Below are 15317 nucleotides of genomic sequence, written 5' to 3'. Positions count from 1 at the left end.
AGTAATAGCAGTTAATAATCGTCAAAAGTGGGTATAGCTAAAAAATAGTTTAGCTTATATCTCTTATGTTTGCTTTTAGAAAAATACTATTAATACATATAAAATATATATGTAGAAAATATTTATAAAGAATAAAAATTTACTGTCTAAATATTTTGGATAATTTTTCGTTAGAATTGAAAACAAATTTTAAAAAATTTAAATTCACAAGTAACAAATATAATTAATCTAAAATTATTGAAGTATGAAGTAATCACAAAACTAATTTTATAATCTTTGTGAGATTATTTTTAAAAAAAAATTTCAAAATTAATAGACATTCGATCTAATAGACTTTTACAATTATCTATAACTGATTATGATAGGCAATAGTACGAATCTATCAACATTAATTATTGATGTAATATAACATTTTACTATGTTTTATATGTATTTTCAATCTCTTTATGATTTAAAATAGTTTAATTTTTAATTAATTTATTATGTGCCTGCCATTAGTTATTTTTGCCCATGTATTGTCTATTAAGAAGCTAATAAAAAAGGATTTTATATTTATTATTCATTTGTAACAGTTTATGTTATTTTAGTGAAGTTTGGACCCCTAACTTTGAGGGTAGATATTCTATTGTTTAGTAAGGTACCATTAATTAAGTATCTTATCTTAAATCTACATGGTTATATGTTCATTATTTCTTAACTACTTTTCTTTCTCTTTTTAATACGGATCAAAACAGTTCACATTTGAGATTATTAATTTGGAACTCATAAGTCAATGTTTTGAATCAATTTGCAGCTTAGTTTGATTATATTTGAAAAGGAATAAGACGTTGAGATTAGATATTAAAAGATTGGTAATATCTTTGTTACCTATTGAATAGTGGAATGTGAATAAACAAAAGTGAATGTCACTTTCATCTTCTTATTTTTTTATTAGTTTTAGATATTTTTCAACCTTTAGTTTGTTGTATTTTTTATCCATTGTTATTGTAGCAATTACTTTATCTTACTTTAATTAGTTGGGTGGAACACGTAATGCAATTTTGTTAAACACGTTTGGGATAAAGAGTAGTTTTAATCATGGAGTTTTTCAAATTTATTATTAGGTAAACGTTGTTGTTGTTGCAAAATATTAAAGATATTTTAAATGATTATCTCACTATAAATATTTATATAATGTAAAATTTTAATATCAAAATTTTATACTGTATTAATAGCCGACATTGATATTATTATATTAAGTAATTTTGTAAATATTTTAATTTATTTTTTTTTAAAAAAAAATTTAATTTTGTAACTAATTTTGATGATATTAAATTTAAAATAATATAAACATCCATGTTCCAGAATTTAAATTTTAAAATTAGAAAACGTTTACATAACACATTCACAGTTTAAATTTGAAAGATCAAAATAATATATAAATTTAAACATTCAACACTTTAAAATTTAAAATTAAATTAAACATGTAAAGGTAAAATACAAAATAAATATAGCTGAATAGAAAAGAAAGTTTAAAGAAAGTTTAAAGAAAGTTTAAAATTATATATAAATATTGAAAATTTAAAATTCAAAATTAAACTAAACCTATAATTTTGAATAATTAAGAGAAGAAAATTTTAAAACAAATTTAACAATATTAAACACATTCTTCACGCCAGATTAAGGGGAAATGTAATTAATGGACTTGAACTTTGTATACCGGTGAATATTATAAATACAATATTCAGTATTTACTCACTTGATGATTCTCTCGAATACAAGTTAAAATTTAGAACATCTTGATATTCGGTCTTCAAAATGTTGTAGTTGCAAGTTGATTTGAACTTCAATATTATGAAATCCAAGTATAGTTTAAGAGCGGATGTTGTAGTTGCAAGTCGATTTGAATTTTCATATTTTGAAATATAATGAAAGTTTAATCTTTCAAGTATTCGATATTTCAGAAACTGTTAATCTCGAGGTTGATAGAGCTTGTAGAAGTTTGATTCAGTACTTGAATTCTTGTGTCAACTAAAAACTCCGTCAAAATGAATGACAAATGTGTCTATTTGTACAGAAATTTCATGGGCTTTGGGTAGGCTTGGGCTCACTTACATTTTGGACATGAACTTTGACCTATATGCTTGTTGGACTTTAATTGGATTAGATTGATAACGTGACATAATTTAGCTGGCCGGAATTTAATTATCAAAATTCAATAAAAAAATATAATTGTTACAATATTTATTGTAATGATGTGACATAATTTAGTTGGGTGAAATTTCTTGCACAACATATGTATTTATTAAAGATTAATAAAGAAATGACAAATATAAATTAAGAAATACTATACACTATAGATATGAAAAATTAATTAAGGAGTAATAAAATAAAACAAGTTACGAAATCTAAAAAATAAAAGATAATAGAAACTGTGAATAAATGTATGTTTTATAACCAACCAGGCAATTAGAGATTTTAAGTCATAAAAGAAATATAATTAAATAAAATAGAATTTAGTTTTCTCTATGTTAATAAACCAATGGTTATCGAACATGAATGTTTATTAAAAAATGAAAAATAGAAACAGAAAACAAAAACGTTAAGAAACAGAAACATTATCAATCGAGCTCTTAAAAACTCATGTACCGAATATACGTTTATTTTACTCCAAATTTATCATTACTTTCGACTTGAATTGTAGATTAGAAATTTATTTTATTTGAACAAAATTGTCTTCCAAAATTATTTTTCAATTACTTTCTTTACTTAAAAAAAAACCATTGTTGATTAAATTATTTTTATAACTAACATTTTCATATTTTTTATTTTTATTTTGTTTAAACAAACAATTCATGAGCCGAGTAAATGTGTAACAAAATCTGAGAAGCCCAGCCCAAAATAAAATAAAGGATTAACTAAAGCCCAATATAAAATCCGCGAACAAATTTTGTAACTCGATTTGAAACCCTAAGGACAAGAAGCTGGCGGCAATTCCCTTATAAATTGCTTCAAACTTCGTCTGTCACATTGCTTCTCTCTCTTATTATTGTGTTCTTAAACAGTTCAATCCTTTCATTCTTTCCCCTAAATATTTCTAAAACCCTAAAATTTTCTTCCTTCACTAGCAATGGAGTTTTGGGGTAAGTTTCTGTTTACATATTCCATCCATGCTTTTGTTTGTGTCATCATCAGTTTTTGTTTTTGTTTATCGAAAGCTTTAGCACGTTCTTGAATAGATTTGCTTGCTTCTTTTGGGAGTACATATACTAGGCTAGCTCGGATGCAGATGCATAAACTTTGATGGTTTTTGAGCGATGTCTTAATATTTAGTGTATGATTAATACTTGAGTGTATGTGAAAGTTCATAATCGGTTTTGGGATTTTAGGTGTTGAAGTTAAGCCTGGTCAGCCACTCTCTGTGCAGCCTGGTGACATGAACTATGTGCATCTATCACAGGTACTTTAGTTGTCTATAGCCGTTTTCCCATTTCAACCACCGATTCTTATTGTTTGGAATGATTAATAGACGCCGAGATTGTTTTATGCAGGCGACTCTAGGTGATTTGAAGAAGGACAAAGCAAATGAACCCGTGACTATTTTTTTGAAAATCGATGACCAGAAGCTTGTTCTGGGAGTTCTCTCTGCCGACAAGTTCCCTCAGATATCATTTGATCTCGTGTTTGAGAAGGAATTTGAGCTCTCTCACAATGGAAAGGGTGGAAGTATTTACTGTTTGGGATACCGGGCTCCCATGGAGGACCAAGGACAATATCCTTTTCAATTTGAGGATTTGTGTTTCTCATGTCTTGTATGGTTTTAGGATTAAGTAGTCAATTAGTAAGCTTTCTTATATGGAATTGGTTTTTCACACTTAATATCCATTGTTTTCCTTAACTTTGCCCCTGTCTTCTGTTTTCCACGGAAGAATTTTCTGGTAAGTTTTTAAACACTCATAGATTTAGCTTATTTTGCACTCTTGTTCGAGTTTCTGAAATTGTTTCGCTGAGTATGTGTTATCTCATCCCAGATTCTGATTTTGGCTCGGAGGATGAGGAACTCGGAATGCTATCTGCTGAGAATGGTAAATGCATTTGATTATGTTGATTAATATAACAGTGTTTTGGTGAAAGAAATATTCTTGGCACTGTGCTTATCATCTCTAGTTAAAATTTACTCTCAGGAAAAGCTAGCGAGAAGGAGAAGTCTATTGGTGGAAAAATTTTTGGTCTGAAACCCGAATCTTCAAAGAAAGCAGATGCTAAGTCTATTGCGCCGAGCAAGGAAGAAGATGATGACTCCGAAGATGATGACTCATCTGATGAGGGTTCAGATTCCGATGATGTGTCTGATGAGGTGATTCTTTCACTTCTGTGGTGCCTTGCTTTAAGAAGCTTGCTGCCCATTCTTCCTGAACCGCCCTTTTTTTCTCGCTCCATGAATCGTCTAATTATTTTTATAGGAAGCCAACAAGTACTTTTTTCCTCGAAGAATCGGCTAATTATTTCCATATATCTTTTTTGTGTGAAGCCATTAGGATGGGATTTGATATTCTCATTGACTCCCTCCTACTGTATGCCAATTTTGTCAATAGTTGGCTTTTGAAGCTTATTTCATGTCATATTATTTAGAAGTTTGTGAATAAAAAATCCTTTGGTTTTTCCTTTATGAAAATTGCCCCTAAGTGTGCTTTTCAAAACAAGGTTATGGGGAAATAAAAGCTCTAAACTTAATTGTTCTTGTAATCAAGACAGTTTTAGATGTGCCCAATTGGCTTTCTTAGTGTTGAAGTAAGCGTTTATAAATGTAATAAGTGTTCTTGAACACCAAGACAGTAAATCTAGACTCCCCTTGCTTTTTCATGGGATTCAAAATTTTAATTGTTAAGGTAGTTGCTAGGGTCTAGGAAAGATATCATCTTTGTCATGGTGACCAATTTAGGCTTTCAATTGCTTCTGCAATGTCTCGTAACATATTTGTGAATCCTTTCGGATAAGTTGCTGAGGATTTTGGTAGATGATGAAATTATATTGTTTATTTTAATTGTGCTATTGATTATATGCAGGAAATGCTTGGGGGAGACAGTGACTCTGACGATGAAGATGATGGTACTGACAGTGAGGAGGAGACACCAAAGAAGGTGTGTTTTGATCCTAATTTAGTTTCTGTATGTAGCTGTTTATTTGAAAATTTGAAAAATCTATATTTATTCTTCTATACTTGTTTTCTTCTTGCATTATTTTTATCAACACGTGTTCTTTTGTAGGTTAATGAATCCTCCAAGAAGAGGTCAAACGAGTCTGCCTCCAAAACCCCTGTTTCTAAGAAGACAAAGTTAGCTTCGGCTGAGAAAACTGGTGATTTCCTTTGTCCATTCATTTATTTCATGCTAACACTAAGCATTATTTCAATGATGGCTGCTCAGTATTTTACTTCTAGTATATGAATGATTTTTGTCACTTAGTTTCATCTAGAAACAAAATGATCAAAAATTAAAAGTATGTAGTGTATTTTAAAGTATAAGGACAAAAACCAAGGCTGAAGATGCTGGTCTCAAATAGTATTTTTAGGCCCTAACAGATGTCCTTGATATGGAATACTTGTTAAAAATGGCAGATGATTACAAATACAAAAAATAATTTCAAATTATTCTAAACCCTGAACCCTATATATAAAATAGACAACAAAATAAAAAATGAAAAAAATTGGAAGAGAATAGAAAAGCATAGTTTTTAAAGGTTGAAATACAATAGAGTTAATATGAGAGTGAATGAGACAATAATTAAATTCAAATTGTAAAATAAAATAAAAGGCAAATTACAATAAACCAAAGTTTCTCCACTCCGAAAGTCGTCTAGAACCGACTTATAGTCATCTTTCCCATTTCTTTATCGGGCAACCAGATTATCCTAGCCTTGTTTTGGACAGTTTTAGCTTCCAATATTTGACTTGAATTGGTTCTCAACGTTGTTAGTTGTTTGTTGTGTCAGATTCGAAGAAGGGAGGCCATACAGCCACTCCCCATCCTGCCAAGAAACCTGCGAAATCTCCTGGCAAAGCAGAGACACCTAAATCAGGAGGCCAGTTTTCTTGCACATCCTGCGATAGGTATACGTCTTTCTAAAGATTATTTAGGCTTGTGTTTGGATGGGCTAGAGATTTTTTTTTAAAGTATTCATATTTATTTATCTGTTCTTTGTTTAGATAAAAATTGCTAAAAAATGAAATTGCTTAATTGACTGGTTGCGAAACCCTTCAAACCATTTTTAAAATTGCTTATTTTCAAAAGTTGAACCGTGGAATACACTTTGCTCGGTGGAATGAAATGAAATGAAATGAAAGAAGTGCCGAAGGGTCCTCAGGTTGCTGATTTCCTTTTCTATGTTGTTTCTTAGGTCATTTGGTTCTGATGGTGCCCTCCAGTCACACAGTAAAGCTAAGCACGGTGCTAAATGAAATGAAAGAAGTGCTGAATGATAGCCATATTATTTTGCAGCTCCAGTACGATACTCTCTAGATAGGTTACGATCTCGGCCAAGATTTTGTGTTGAGCGTTTGGATCGTAAAATGAGATGCGATTGTTTGTTCACATTGAGGAAGAAGAATTTGGTTTAATTTATGTATCTTTTTCCCCCCTTAGAAATTAGTTATCTGGTTGGCATCTGTTTTAGGACTTCAATATAAATTTTGGAACACCTATATTTTTTTGTGTCTTTTCTTTTTCTTTCAAGTGGAATGAAAGCTGGAAATTTTGTCCTTCAAATTTTATTTTCTTATAACGATCGTGTGATTCGATTTCATCAACTTTCAATTCAAAATTAAAATGCTGATATATAAATAATATTTTATCTTACCTTTGTACTCAAAGGGTGAGATCAAGAATTAGTTAAATTGTTTTATTATTATTATTTTATTTCCAAGTAAAAGCAGGGTAGCAAATTTGAACCAAATTAGCCGTTTGCTGTTTCATACGGATTCTTTTACTGAAATAAACAATGCAAGCTGATTTTTTTTAGTTGTTTTTCCTTTTTTGAGTTTATTTCATTATTCTTATCATGTTCAATTGTTTATTTAAATAATGTATTTTGTTGAACCGTAAATTAAGGAATCTAACTCAACGTAAGTTTATAAGTAATGTTTTGAATTCTAAATTTACATATAATTTGAATTATGTCCCTTTTTTTAAAAAATAAAATTCAGTTATTCGTGGAACAAACGTTTATGTTACGAATTGGATGGCCTTAAAAAACCCAGCAAAAGTTTCAATATTAGAAATCTTCTCGTTATAAAAAATATAATCTACATATCTGTATATTTATATTTATTTATTCTTAATTTCTTTTTTAAAATACCCTCGCATGGGCCGAAGCTAATGGGTAACTAATTGGGCCTCAAATACAAACCCAAAATCTAATTCCTACACGAAATACGGCCTAGGCCCAACTCACATCTGGCCGATTATTTGAAACCCTAGTCCTTCAAAAACCTGGCGGCAATTTCCTTTATAAAGTTCTTTAAACATTTCCATCATCGTTTTCTCGCATTCCATTTTCTTTCGAGGCTTCTCTAAACCTAGCGTCTCTTTTTCTTACTCATCAATGGAGTTTTGGGGTAAGCTATTCTTCCTTTTCTCTCTTTTTGGTTTAACCAACTAGAGCTAATGAGGTTCATCCATGCTTTACGTTTCCCCCCACTCGTTTTGGCCTTTGTTTATCCGGTTCTCCTTGTAATATATGTGAGTGCTAATCTGTATTGTATGTCATGCTTGGTTTCTCCTTCTTTCTTCCATTCTTCTCATATCTTTCAGTTCGAGTAGGCTTTAGTTCAGAAATGATGTTTGCCTCGTTATATTTGGATTGTGAAATGTTGACAGGGGTTGTTTAGTTCGTGGCTAATGAACTAAAACTTTGTGGTTTTTGGGTTGCAGGTGTTGAAGTCAAGGCTGGTCAGTCACTTATTGTGAAACCTGGAAATGAGAAATTGATTCATCTATCACAGGTATGTTTCTTGTTATAATGATAATGTGTGTATGTGTGTTTTCTCAGTTTTACTGTAGATTCTTGGTTTAGTTAACTTTTCCCATGGACCGGATATGATGAAATGATTTTATGCAGGCAACACTAGGTGAAATAAAGAAGGAAAAAGCAAATGAAAATGTGACTATTTTTTTGAAAATTGGTGACCAGAAGCTTGTTTTGGGTATTCTCTCTGGAGAGAAGTTTCCTCAGCTCTCATTTGATCTTGTGTTTGAGAAGGAATTTGAGCTTTCCCACAATGGGAAGAGTGGAAGTGTGTACTGTGCTGGATACCAGGCTTACGGGGATGATCATGAACAATATCCTTCCTTTCAAATTTGATATTTTTTATTTGCCCTCTAGACGATAATGTGAAGCCTTTGAATTGTTTGATAAATTAACTTGACTTGTTACCTTTTATTGCCTCGTGGCCAACCCTAAAATTTGAAGTATTTAATTAGTATTTTGGAATTGTTTTCTTTTAGTTGATTAAAAATCTTAATAAATGCATCTTTAAATCAATTATCTTAGTAAGAAATTTTATAATTGTATCATATGATGTTGAAGAGACTATAATCCTATGATCATGTGTTAATTTTATAATTTGGTTTCCTAGACCTGTATCTATAAACTTGATCATGTATTACACCTAAATTTTATAAATTTTATAAAAGTCTAAAGATGGCATTTAAGAGACTATAATCGTATGATCATGTATTAATACGTATGGATAGTTATCTAAGTTAGTATGGTCAAGTATTGGCAGTCATTTAGAAAAAACATTGATGTTTTTACAATGGCTTGTAGTATTTCTCTATTTTCAGTAGTTTGCAACTTACATTGGTTTCCTTGACCTGCTCTTTTCTCCTTACCACGGATGGTTATCTTGGTAAGTTGAATGTTTTTTTTACAAACATCAGATCCATTGTCTTCGTATTTACTTCTGGCTTCTTTTATTAGTTTGAGTAGTCAATTGACTTAGTGTTTGTTATTTCTTTTAAGATTCTGATTCTGCCTCGGAAGATGAAGAACTTCCCTTGGTCTCTGCTCCAAACGGTAAAGGCATCACATTATGACAATGTTAGTATTCTTGGCTGTAGGGTGTTTTGTGCATTTATTTTGTTGTTATGTACTTTCAGGAAAACCAAGCCCGAAGGGGGTGAAGCCTGGTTTGGTTGAAAGTAATGATGCAAAGAAAGCTTCTCTGAAGAAGCCTTTGAAACCAAGCAAGGATGATGATGAAGATTCGGAGGATGATGAATCTGATGGTGATGAAGATTCAGATGACGAATCTGATGAGGTAGTATAAGAAAGATTCTCTCTCTTTTGTTGCATTCAGTAAGAACTGTTCCATACCAACCAAATATAAGTGATTCATGGCAAGAATTTTAATCAATTTGATTTTTATTTGAGTGGAAATCTTGTGTTATGGTTAGGCCCATTAAAAATTCCTTGGTTTCTATTTCCTAACAAAAGAATAAACAAAACCTTACTCCCATTGCTGATTCTGGTTGTCCTTTTCAGTTAACTTTGTGAGGTGATCAGGACATGGGATTTGATGTATTTTGGTCCATATGTCCTGTTCTGTTCTTGGGCTTCTCATTTACATGACATATTTCAACCAAGGCCATGGCCGTTTGGTTGTAATTGGATCTCTACCACAAAGGCATTATTGTCTTCTGTGAATCATGTTGCAAATATTTTTAATCGGGATTACAATAGTTTTTTCGAGGATAGTTGATGATGACAATCTGAGGGTTGAATGTTGACACGTACATTTGTGACAAATTGTAGGAAATGCTTGACGGAGACAATTCTGATGAAGAAGATGATGACTCTGAAAGTGATGAGGAGACGCCAAAGAAGGTGTTGTGGGTCAATGTGACTGTTGTCATCTTTTTGTATCTGTTTTATTGTTTAAACATTTTATCCTTAGTCGAACATAGATGGCATGATTTTGATTCTCTTGTCCTTGCAGGTTGAATCAGCCAAGAAGAGGTTGAATGAGTCTGCCACCAAGACTACACCCGTTCCTGCTAAGAAGGCAAAGTTAGCTACGCCTGAAAAGACTGGTAATTTTTTTTGGCCATTTATTTATTTCATATGGTATGGTAACATCCTGGCATATAAGCATTCTTTACAATTGTTACCTTTGCTCTAGAATATCAAATTATAGTTGTTACCATTGCTCTTTCAAGCGTTGTTTGTGCCACCAACTTTAAGTTGGTGGAGTGTTATAACTCCATTCCAATGTTTGGGATCCTTTACAGTGTGTTGAACTATTATAACCATAGTTTATTATTTGGTACCGTGTTTACTATTTTCTATCATTGTTCTCACTTCTAAATTCAATTTCCATCTAAGTACTTCCTAACCTGTCGGTTGTCTGATGCAGATTCAAAAAAGGGGGGCCATACGGCTACTCCTCATCCAGCCAAAAAAACTGGTAAAACTCCTGCTGCTAAGTTGGAGACCCCAAAATCTGGTGGCCAGTTCTCTTGCAAATCCTGTGACAGGTAACATTTGTCTTTATTGATTATTTACTGAAACTGGAAGCATTTTTATGCTGCTGATATTTCGTTCTCCCCAATATTTAGGTCGTTTGGTTCCGATGTTGCACTTCAGTCACACAGTAAAGCTAAGCATGGGGGTAAGTAAAACGAAGAGTAGCATATATTTGAACAGGTTCAATATGTTTTTTTTCTAGATAGGTTGAAATTTTGTTGAGAGTTGGGAATGTAGAACGAGAAATGATTGTTCAACCTGAGGGAGATCAATTGATTATGTTAAATGTGTGCTTGGTTTGATGGTCTAGTTATGGTGTGTACTCGCAATTATTATTCTTCCAAACAATGAATGATGTAGAATTTCGCCTTCTTCATGGGGCCTGCATTCCCCATCTTGGAACTCTATTTTTTTCTCTGTGGCAATGGAAGTCAAAAAATGTTTGGTAAAATTTTACAACAATGTTACCAACCACTGATGAGAACTGTAAAAATTTTCATTTGAATATCATGCGCTTGAATATTTGACGATGGCAAAATCAATCTTAGATTTATGATGTGTACCACTACATTGAAATTATTCGAACCATTTTGGTATCCTGATTTTGAAATTGTTTAACATTATTTTGATAAGAAAATTGAATATTAAATTAATTTTGAGCGCACGGTAGAAGATGTGTTTTGTAAAACACCTTAAAATTTACCCAAGGTGAAATTACTTCAACGATAGTGGTTTGAGAATGAATTACTCAATTTACATATAGAATTTTGATTAATGAATGATTGTTACAAAGTGGTTCTTTAAGATATATTAAAATCACAATGGGGTGTTAAAAACACTACGTATTAACAACTCATTTTTCCATATTAAAGATGATCCTTAAGAAAGAACAAATTATACATAATATAGTTTAATGTATGGAATCAAAAGAGCTGGTTTGCCCGAGTGGTTAAGGGGGAAGACTTAAGATCTTCTGCACATAAGTGCGCGTGGGTTCGAACCCCACAGCCAGCATTTTTTCCTTCTTCAATTCTTTAATTTTAATCTTTCACACCATCAATAAATACACATTCAACTTCTAATTTTTCTACTTCTTACTTATATATATTAAAAAACCAAACCAAAGTTCTTTTTTAAATACTATTTATTTATTTTTATTTAGAATTTAACTAAAAGTTCAACATTTTATTTGAAAAAGATAAAAAATCAATTTAAGAAATTCGAAAGAATCGATACAAAATTAAATTTTAGAAATTTTATAGACTAAACTACATCATCTTACAGAATATATTAGACAAATGTAAACATCAACTATGACACATAGGAAAATTGACAAATAAATTTTGAATGCAAAATTATAGATTTGCAATTGAATCAACTTCTACCACATATATTTTTTTAACTTGTTTTACTTGAGAAAAAAAAGTCCACACATCCAATTATTATTGTATAGATCCCAAATGCTAATGAGTGTCAATGATATGTGATAGATTTGTTTGTGATTCATACTATTTAAAATTCTATCCATTTCTTACTCTTTTTTAGATGATGTTATGATTTATCTACATTTCATTGGAATAAAGAAAAATAAGAGATTTCATCCATCAATTCATCGATGTCAATGTCAAAAAACAAATACAATATAACGGTAAAAGTTACTAAAAAGAGAAGTTCAAAGGCACAACCAACAACACAAAAGAAAGAACATTCGTATCAAAATCTTTATTTTATTGTTATATGAATAAAATATGGGTGTGATATTGATATATATTTTGTAAATAAAAAGTTATAACAATTGTTTATAGAACTTATACACATTAAATATGAAACATATTCTTTATCTTTTCTCTAAATATTATTAATTTATTCTTAAGTTGTTTTCTTTTTTTATAAGTATAGTTAAAATTTTCCCCATTAGATTTCTAAGGGTCTGTTTGGTAACGTTTATGTTTCATGTTTCTTGTTCCATGTTTCTCGTTTCTTGTTCCTCCTTTTTTAGATCAAGAAATAGAAATGTGTTTAATAACCGTTTTTGTTTCTTGTTTCTTGAAAAAAGACAAGAAAAAAAAACAGAAAATGCGTTTGATAATTGTTTCTTATTTCTTGATTTTTTTTAGATTTATTTTTTTATTTTATTCACATTTAATTCAATTAAACATCAAACAAAAAATATATGTCCTCCATTAAGCATCAAAAAAATAAATTTATCGAACCTAGATTGGAAAGTTTTCTTTGTAATCTTATGGAGAACAAGATGAAGATTGAGATCTGAAGGACAGAGCTGGCGAGAGAAAGACAAAAATCCACGACAAAGAGGAAGACAAAAATTCACGGATAAAATCAGCGAAAACACAATTCACGCAAAGAGGAAGATGAAAACTCATATCTAGCGAAGAAGAAGGTGTTGTGTAAAGGAAGACGATGAGAGATGAAGAGGAAGATAGTGAAGATGATGAAGACGATTAGAGGAAGAGGAAGATAATGATTATTTGAAAAAGATGATGAAGATAAGAGGAAGAAAAAGAAAACCACATGGAGAGTGGTTATTTGGGGAAAATGAAAATAAGAGGAGGAAAAAGGAAATCACAAGAGGAAAATGAAAAAGGAAAATGAAATAGAAAAACAATTGAAAAAAAGAAAAAAGAAATGAATAAAAAGAATTTGAGAAAAATGAAAAGGAAACCAATAAAAACAATTGAGAAAAAGAAAAAAAAATCAATAGAAATAATTGAGAAACGGGAACGGAAATATTTTTCTTTTCCCAATAATTTCTTATAAAATGAGAAACGTTTCTACTTTTTTTTAGAACAAGAAATAGGAAAGGTTACCAAATACACATTTGTTTCTTAAAAATGAAAACAAAAATAGAAAATAGATAACGAAAACGTTACCAAAAGGACCCTAAGTAATAAAAAAGGCTGAAATTTTTCACGACCCTATAGGCTGAATTTTTTTAGAATGAAGTAAAATTTCACATGCTAACTTATTATCTATATATAGAAGTTCTTAATTTGAAAAATCTAACAATTTAGCTTTTATCTTATTGTTTGAAAGTGGAAAACTTTAGAAGTACTTCTGAATTAGACAGTTTGTTGGTCACCACTACTACTTTGGGAGCCTAAAATGAAATATAATTTCCTTTTATATTATTTGGTCATGATCGAGGTGGATTAGTCTTCTCATATGTTTATGTTTAGCATTACGATTAGGACACATTCCAAAATATCCCATCTCCATCGACACAATTCAATTTGTACTCATCCTTTGTTTGTATCATTGAAAAAACGTGATAGTATAACAAAGAATTTAAGAGAGAAGCAAGGAAACAAAAAAACACAAGAATAATTAGAATATTTTCAACTTTATATTTCGAAGTTTAAGCATTTAGAGCATCCAATGTAGAATATAACGGCACATTAATCTAGTATTACAATTTCGTTATATAACTCATATGAATGAGCAAAATGCGTCCAATTGGAATAATTAAAAGCTAAACATACAAACTTTTTTTCGTAGTACTTAAACAGCCTACCACTTTCTCTCGAACATTTTCCATGCAACACAACTACTTTTCAATAAAAATTGAATTACCAACCTACTTTTAAACAAGTTAGATTCAAATAAGAAAAAAAGTTCAAAAATTAAATTTATTTATTAGTTAATCTAAAATATTTTGAACCAAACTCTAAACATCTATGTACCTCAACAATAGACACATTTGTCCTATTGAAATATTTCACACATTCAAAACAACACCTGCAACCAAATAAGTTTTTTGATCTTTTGTTTTTCTTTCCAATGTCAAATAAAATATTTTTGTTATATATAAAAGCAAATTAAGCACTTAATTCCAACTCGAATTATAAGAGTTAAATTGTTTTGATTATTAATTTGTTGCCCATTTGTTATAGTGGAAGTGAAAAGGTAACATTTATTTAATATGTTAGGCATTAATTATTTTGAGCATCTTGTCAGATCCACTTGTTCTTCATCTTCACTTCCTCTTTAATACTCTTTTCCTATATCTCAATTAAATAATAATAAACTATTTATCATAATTTACTAATCATAATATATAACCAAATATTTTCACTACCAACTATATGAATATGAGATCTTATGTTACTCATAATTTAATGTTCAACATAAATATATTCACCTCAACAAGGGTGGGTTTGGTTACTAAACTCAACCATAATATATATTCTTCTAAATCTCGTAAAATTTATCTTTTTTGAAAACTCTTTTTTCAATCATTATTATTTATGAATTTCGAATAAATATACTATAATGTTGAAAAAATTTCGACATCGCATCGTGTGATATCTAAGAGAGTACATGAGTTGTTGGCATTACTAGGTAGACCCTAAAACATTTTTACACATGTTAGCTATAAATACGGATATCAAGTTGCATATAAATATAGACCATTGGATTCTTTGAGAGTAAACTATTTTCGGATGTGAAATATTAACTAAATATGTACTTGTCTATGCACCTATTTGTCTTAGTATCGTTCACTCAATGTTTGAGATATCTATTATCATACTTGAAGTTTTTGATTGTTATAATCTACACTTAGCTCAGTAAAACTATTTAAAAGTGTTTATTATAAATACTCTCTCTTTATTTGCTACTTAAACTTAATTTGTAATCCTAACACAAATTGTTAGAATTCATGCACTATAATAATCGCTAAACAGTTCCTAAATTTTAAACAATAGATTAAGAAAAACGGTAATATATGAATCCAACTTTCAGTGACTAAATCTTAGAAAATGGAACTCATTGTGAAAATCATTGAATTTAATGTACAA

At 30.3% G+C, this 15317-nt stretch overlaps 2 protein-coding genes and 1 non-coding gene across 4 annotated transcripts; all 3 read left to right on the top strand.

The window, feature by feature from the left end:
• The first annotated feature begins 2963 nt into the window (after positions 1-2963).
• LOC101204380 (histone deacetylase HDT1) lies at positions 2964-6743 on the top strand. Its single transcript, XM_004145733.3, has 10 exons — positions 2964-3122; positions 3369-3439; positions 3531-3751; positions 3904-3917; positions 4011-4064; positions 4164-4336; positions 5046-5120; positions 5247-5337; positions 5971-6088; positions 6376-6743. Exons 1-10 carry the CDS (start codon positions 3110-3112, stop codon positions 6434-6436), a joined length of 891 nt encoding a protein of 296 aa, XP_004145781.1. The 5' UTR covers positions 2964-3109; the 3' UTR covers positions 6437-6743.
• A 710-nt stretch (positions 6744-7453) lies between these two features.
• On the top strand, positions 7454-10951 carry LOC101204140 (histone deacetylase HDT1). 2 transcript variants are annotated; one of them, XM_004145732.3, is made up of 10 exons: positions 7454-7591; positions 7908-7978; positions 8095-8315; positions 8871-8884; positions 8998-9051; positions 9135-9295; positions 9790-9861; positions 9974-10067; positions 10391-10511; positions 10593-10951. In XM_004145732.3, exons 1-10 carry the CDS (start codon positions 7579-7581, stop codon positions 10651-10653), a joined length of 882 nt encoding a protein of 293 aa, XP_004145780.1. In that variant the 5' UTR covers positions 7454-7578; the 3' UTR covers positions 10654-10951. The 2 variants fall into 2 exon arrangements, with proteins under 2 accessions (XP_004145780.1, XP_011657054.1); XM_011658752.2 differs by having other exon boundaries at positions 8868-8884.
• Positions 10952-11431: 480 nt separating this feature from the next.
• Positions 11432-11514, top strand: TRNAL-UAA. Its single transcript has one exon. It is a non-coding gene; the product is annotated as a tRNA-Leu (tRNA).
• Positions 11515-15317: the final 3803 nt, after the last annotated feature.

Source organism: Cucumis sativus, chromosome 6 (genome assembly GCF_000004075.3).
Source record: "Cucumis sativus cultivar 9930 chromosome 6, Cucumber_9930_V3, whole genome shotgun sequence".
In the NCBI taxonomy this organism is placed as follows: Eukaryota; Viridiplantae; Streptophyta; class Magnoliopsida; order Cucurbitales; family Cucurbitaceae; genus Cucumis; species Cucumis sativus.
The sequence above is the reverse complement of the archived record's forward strand: the minus strand, read 5'-3'. Positions and strand labels throughout refer to the sequence as shown.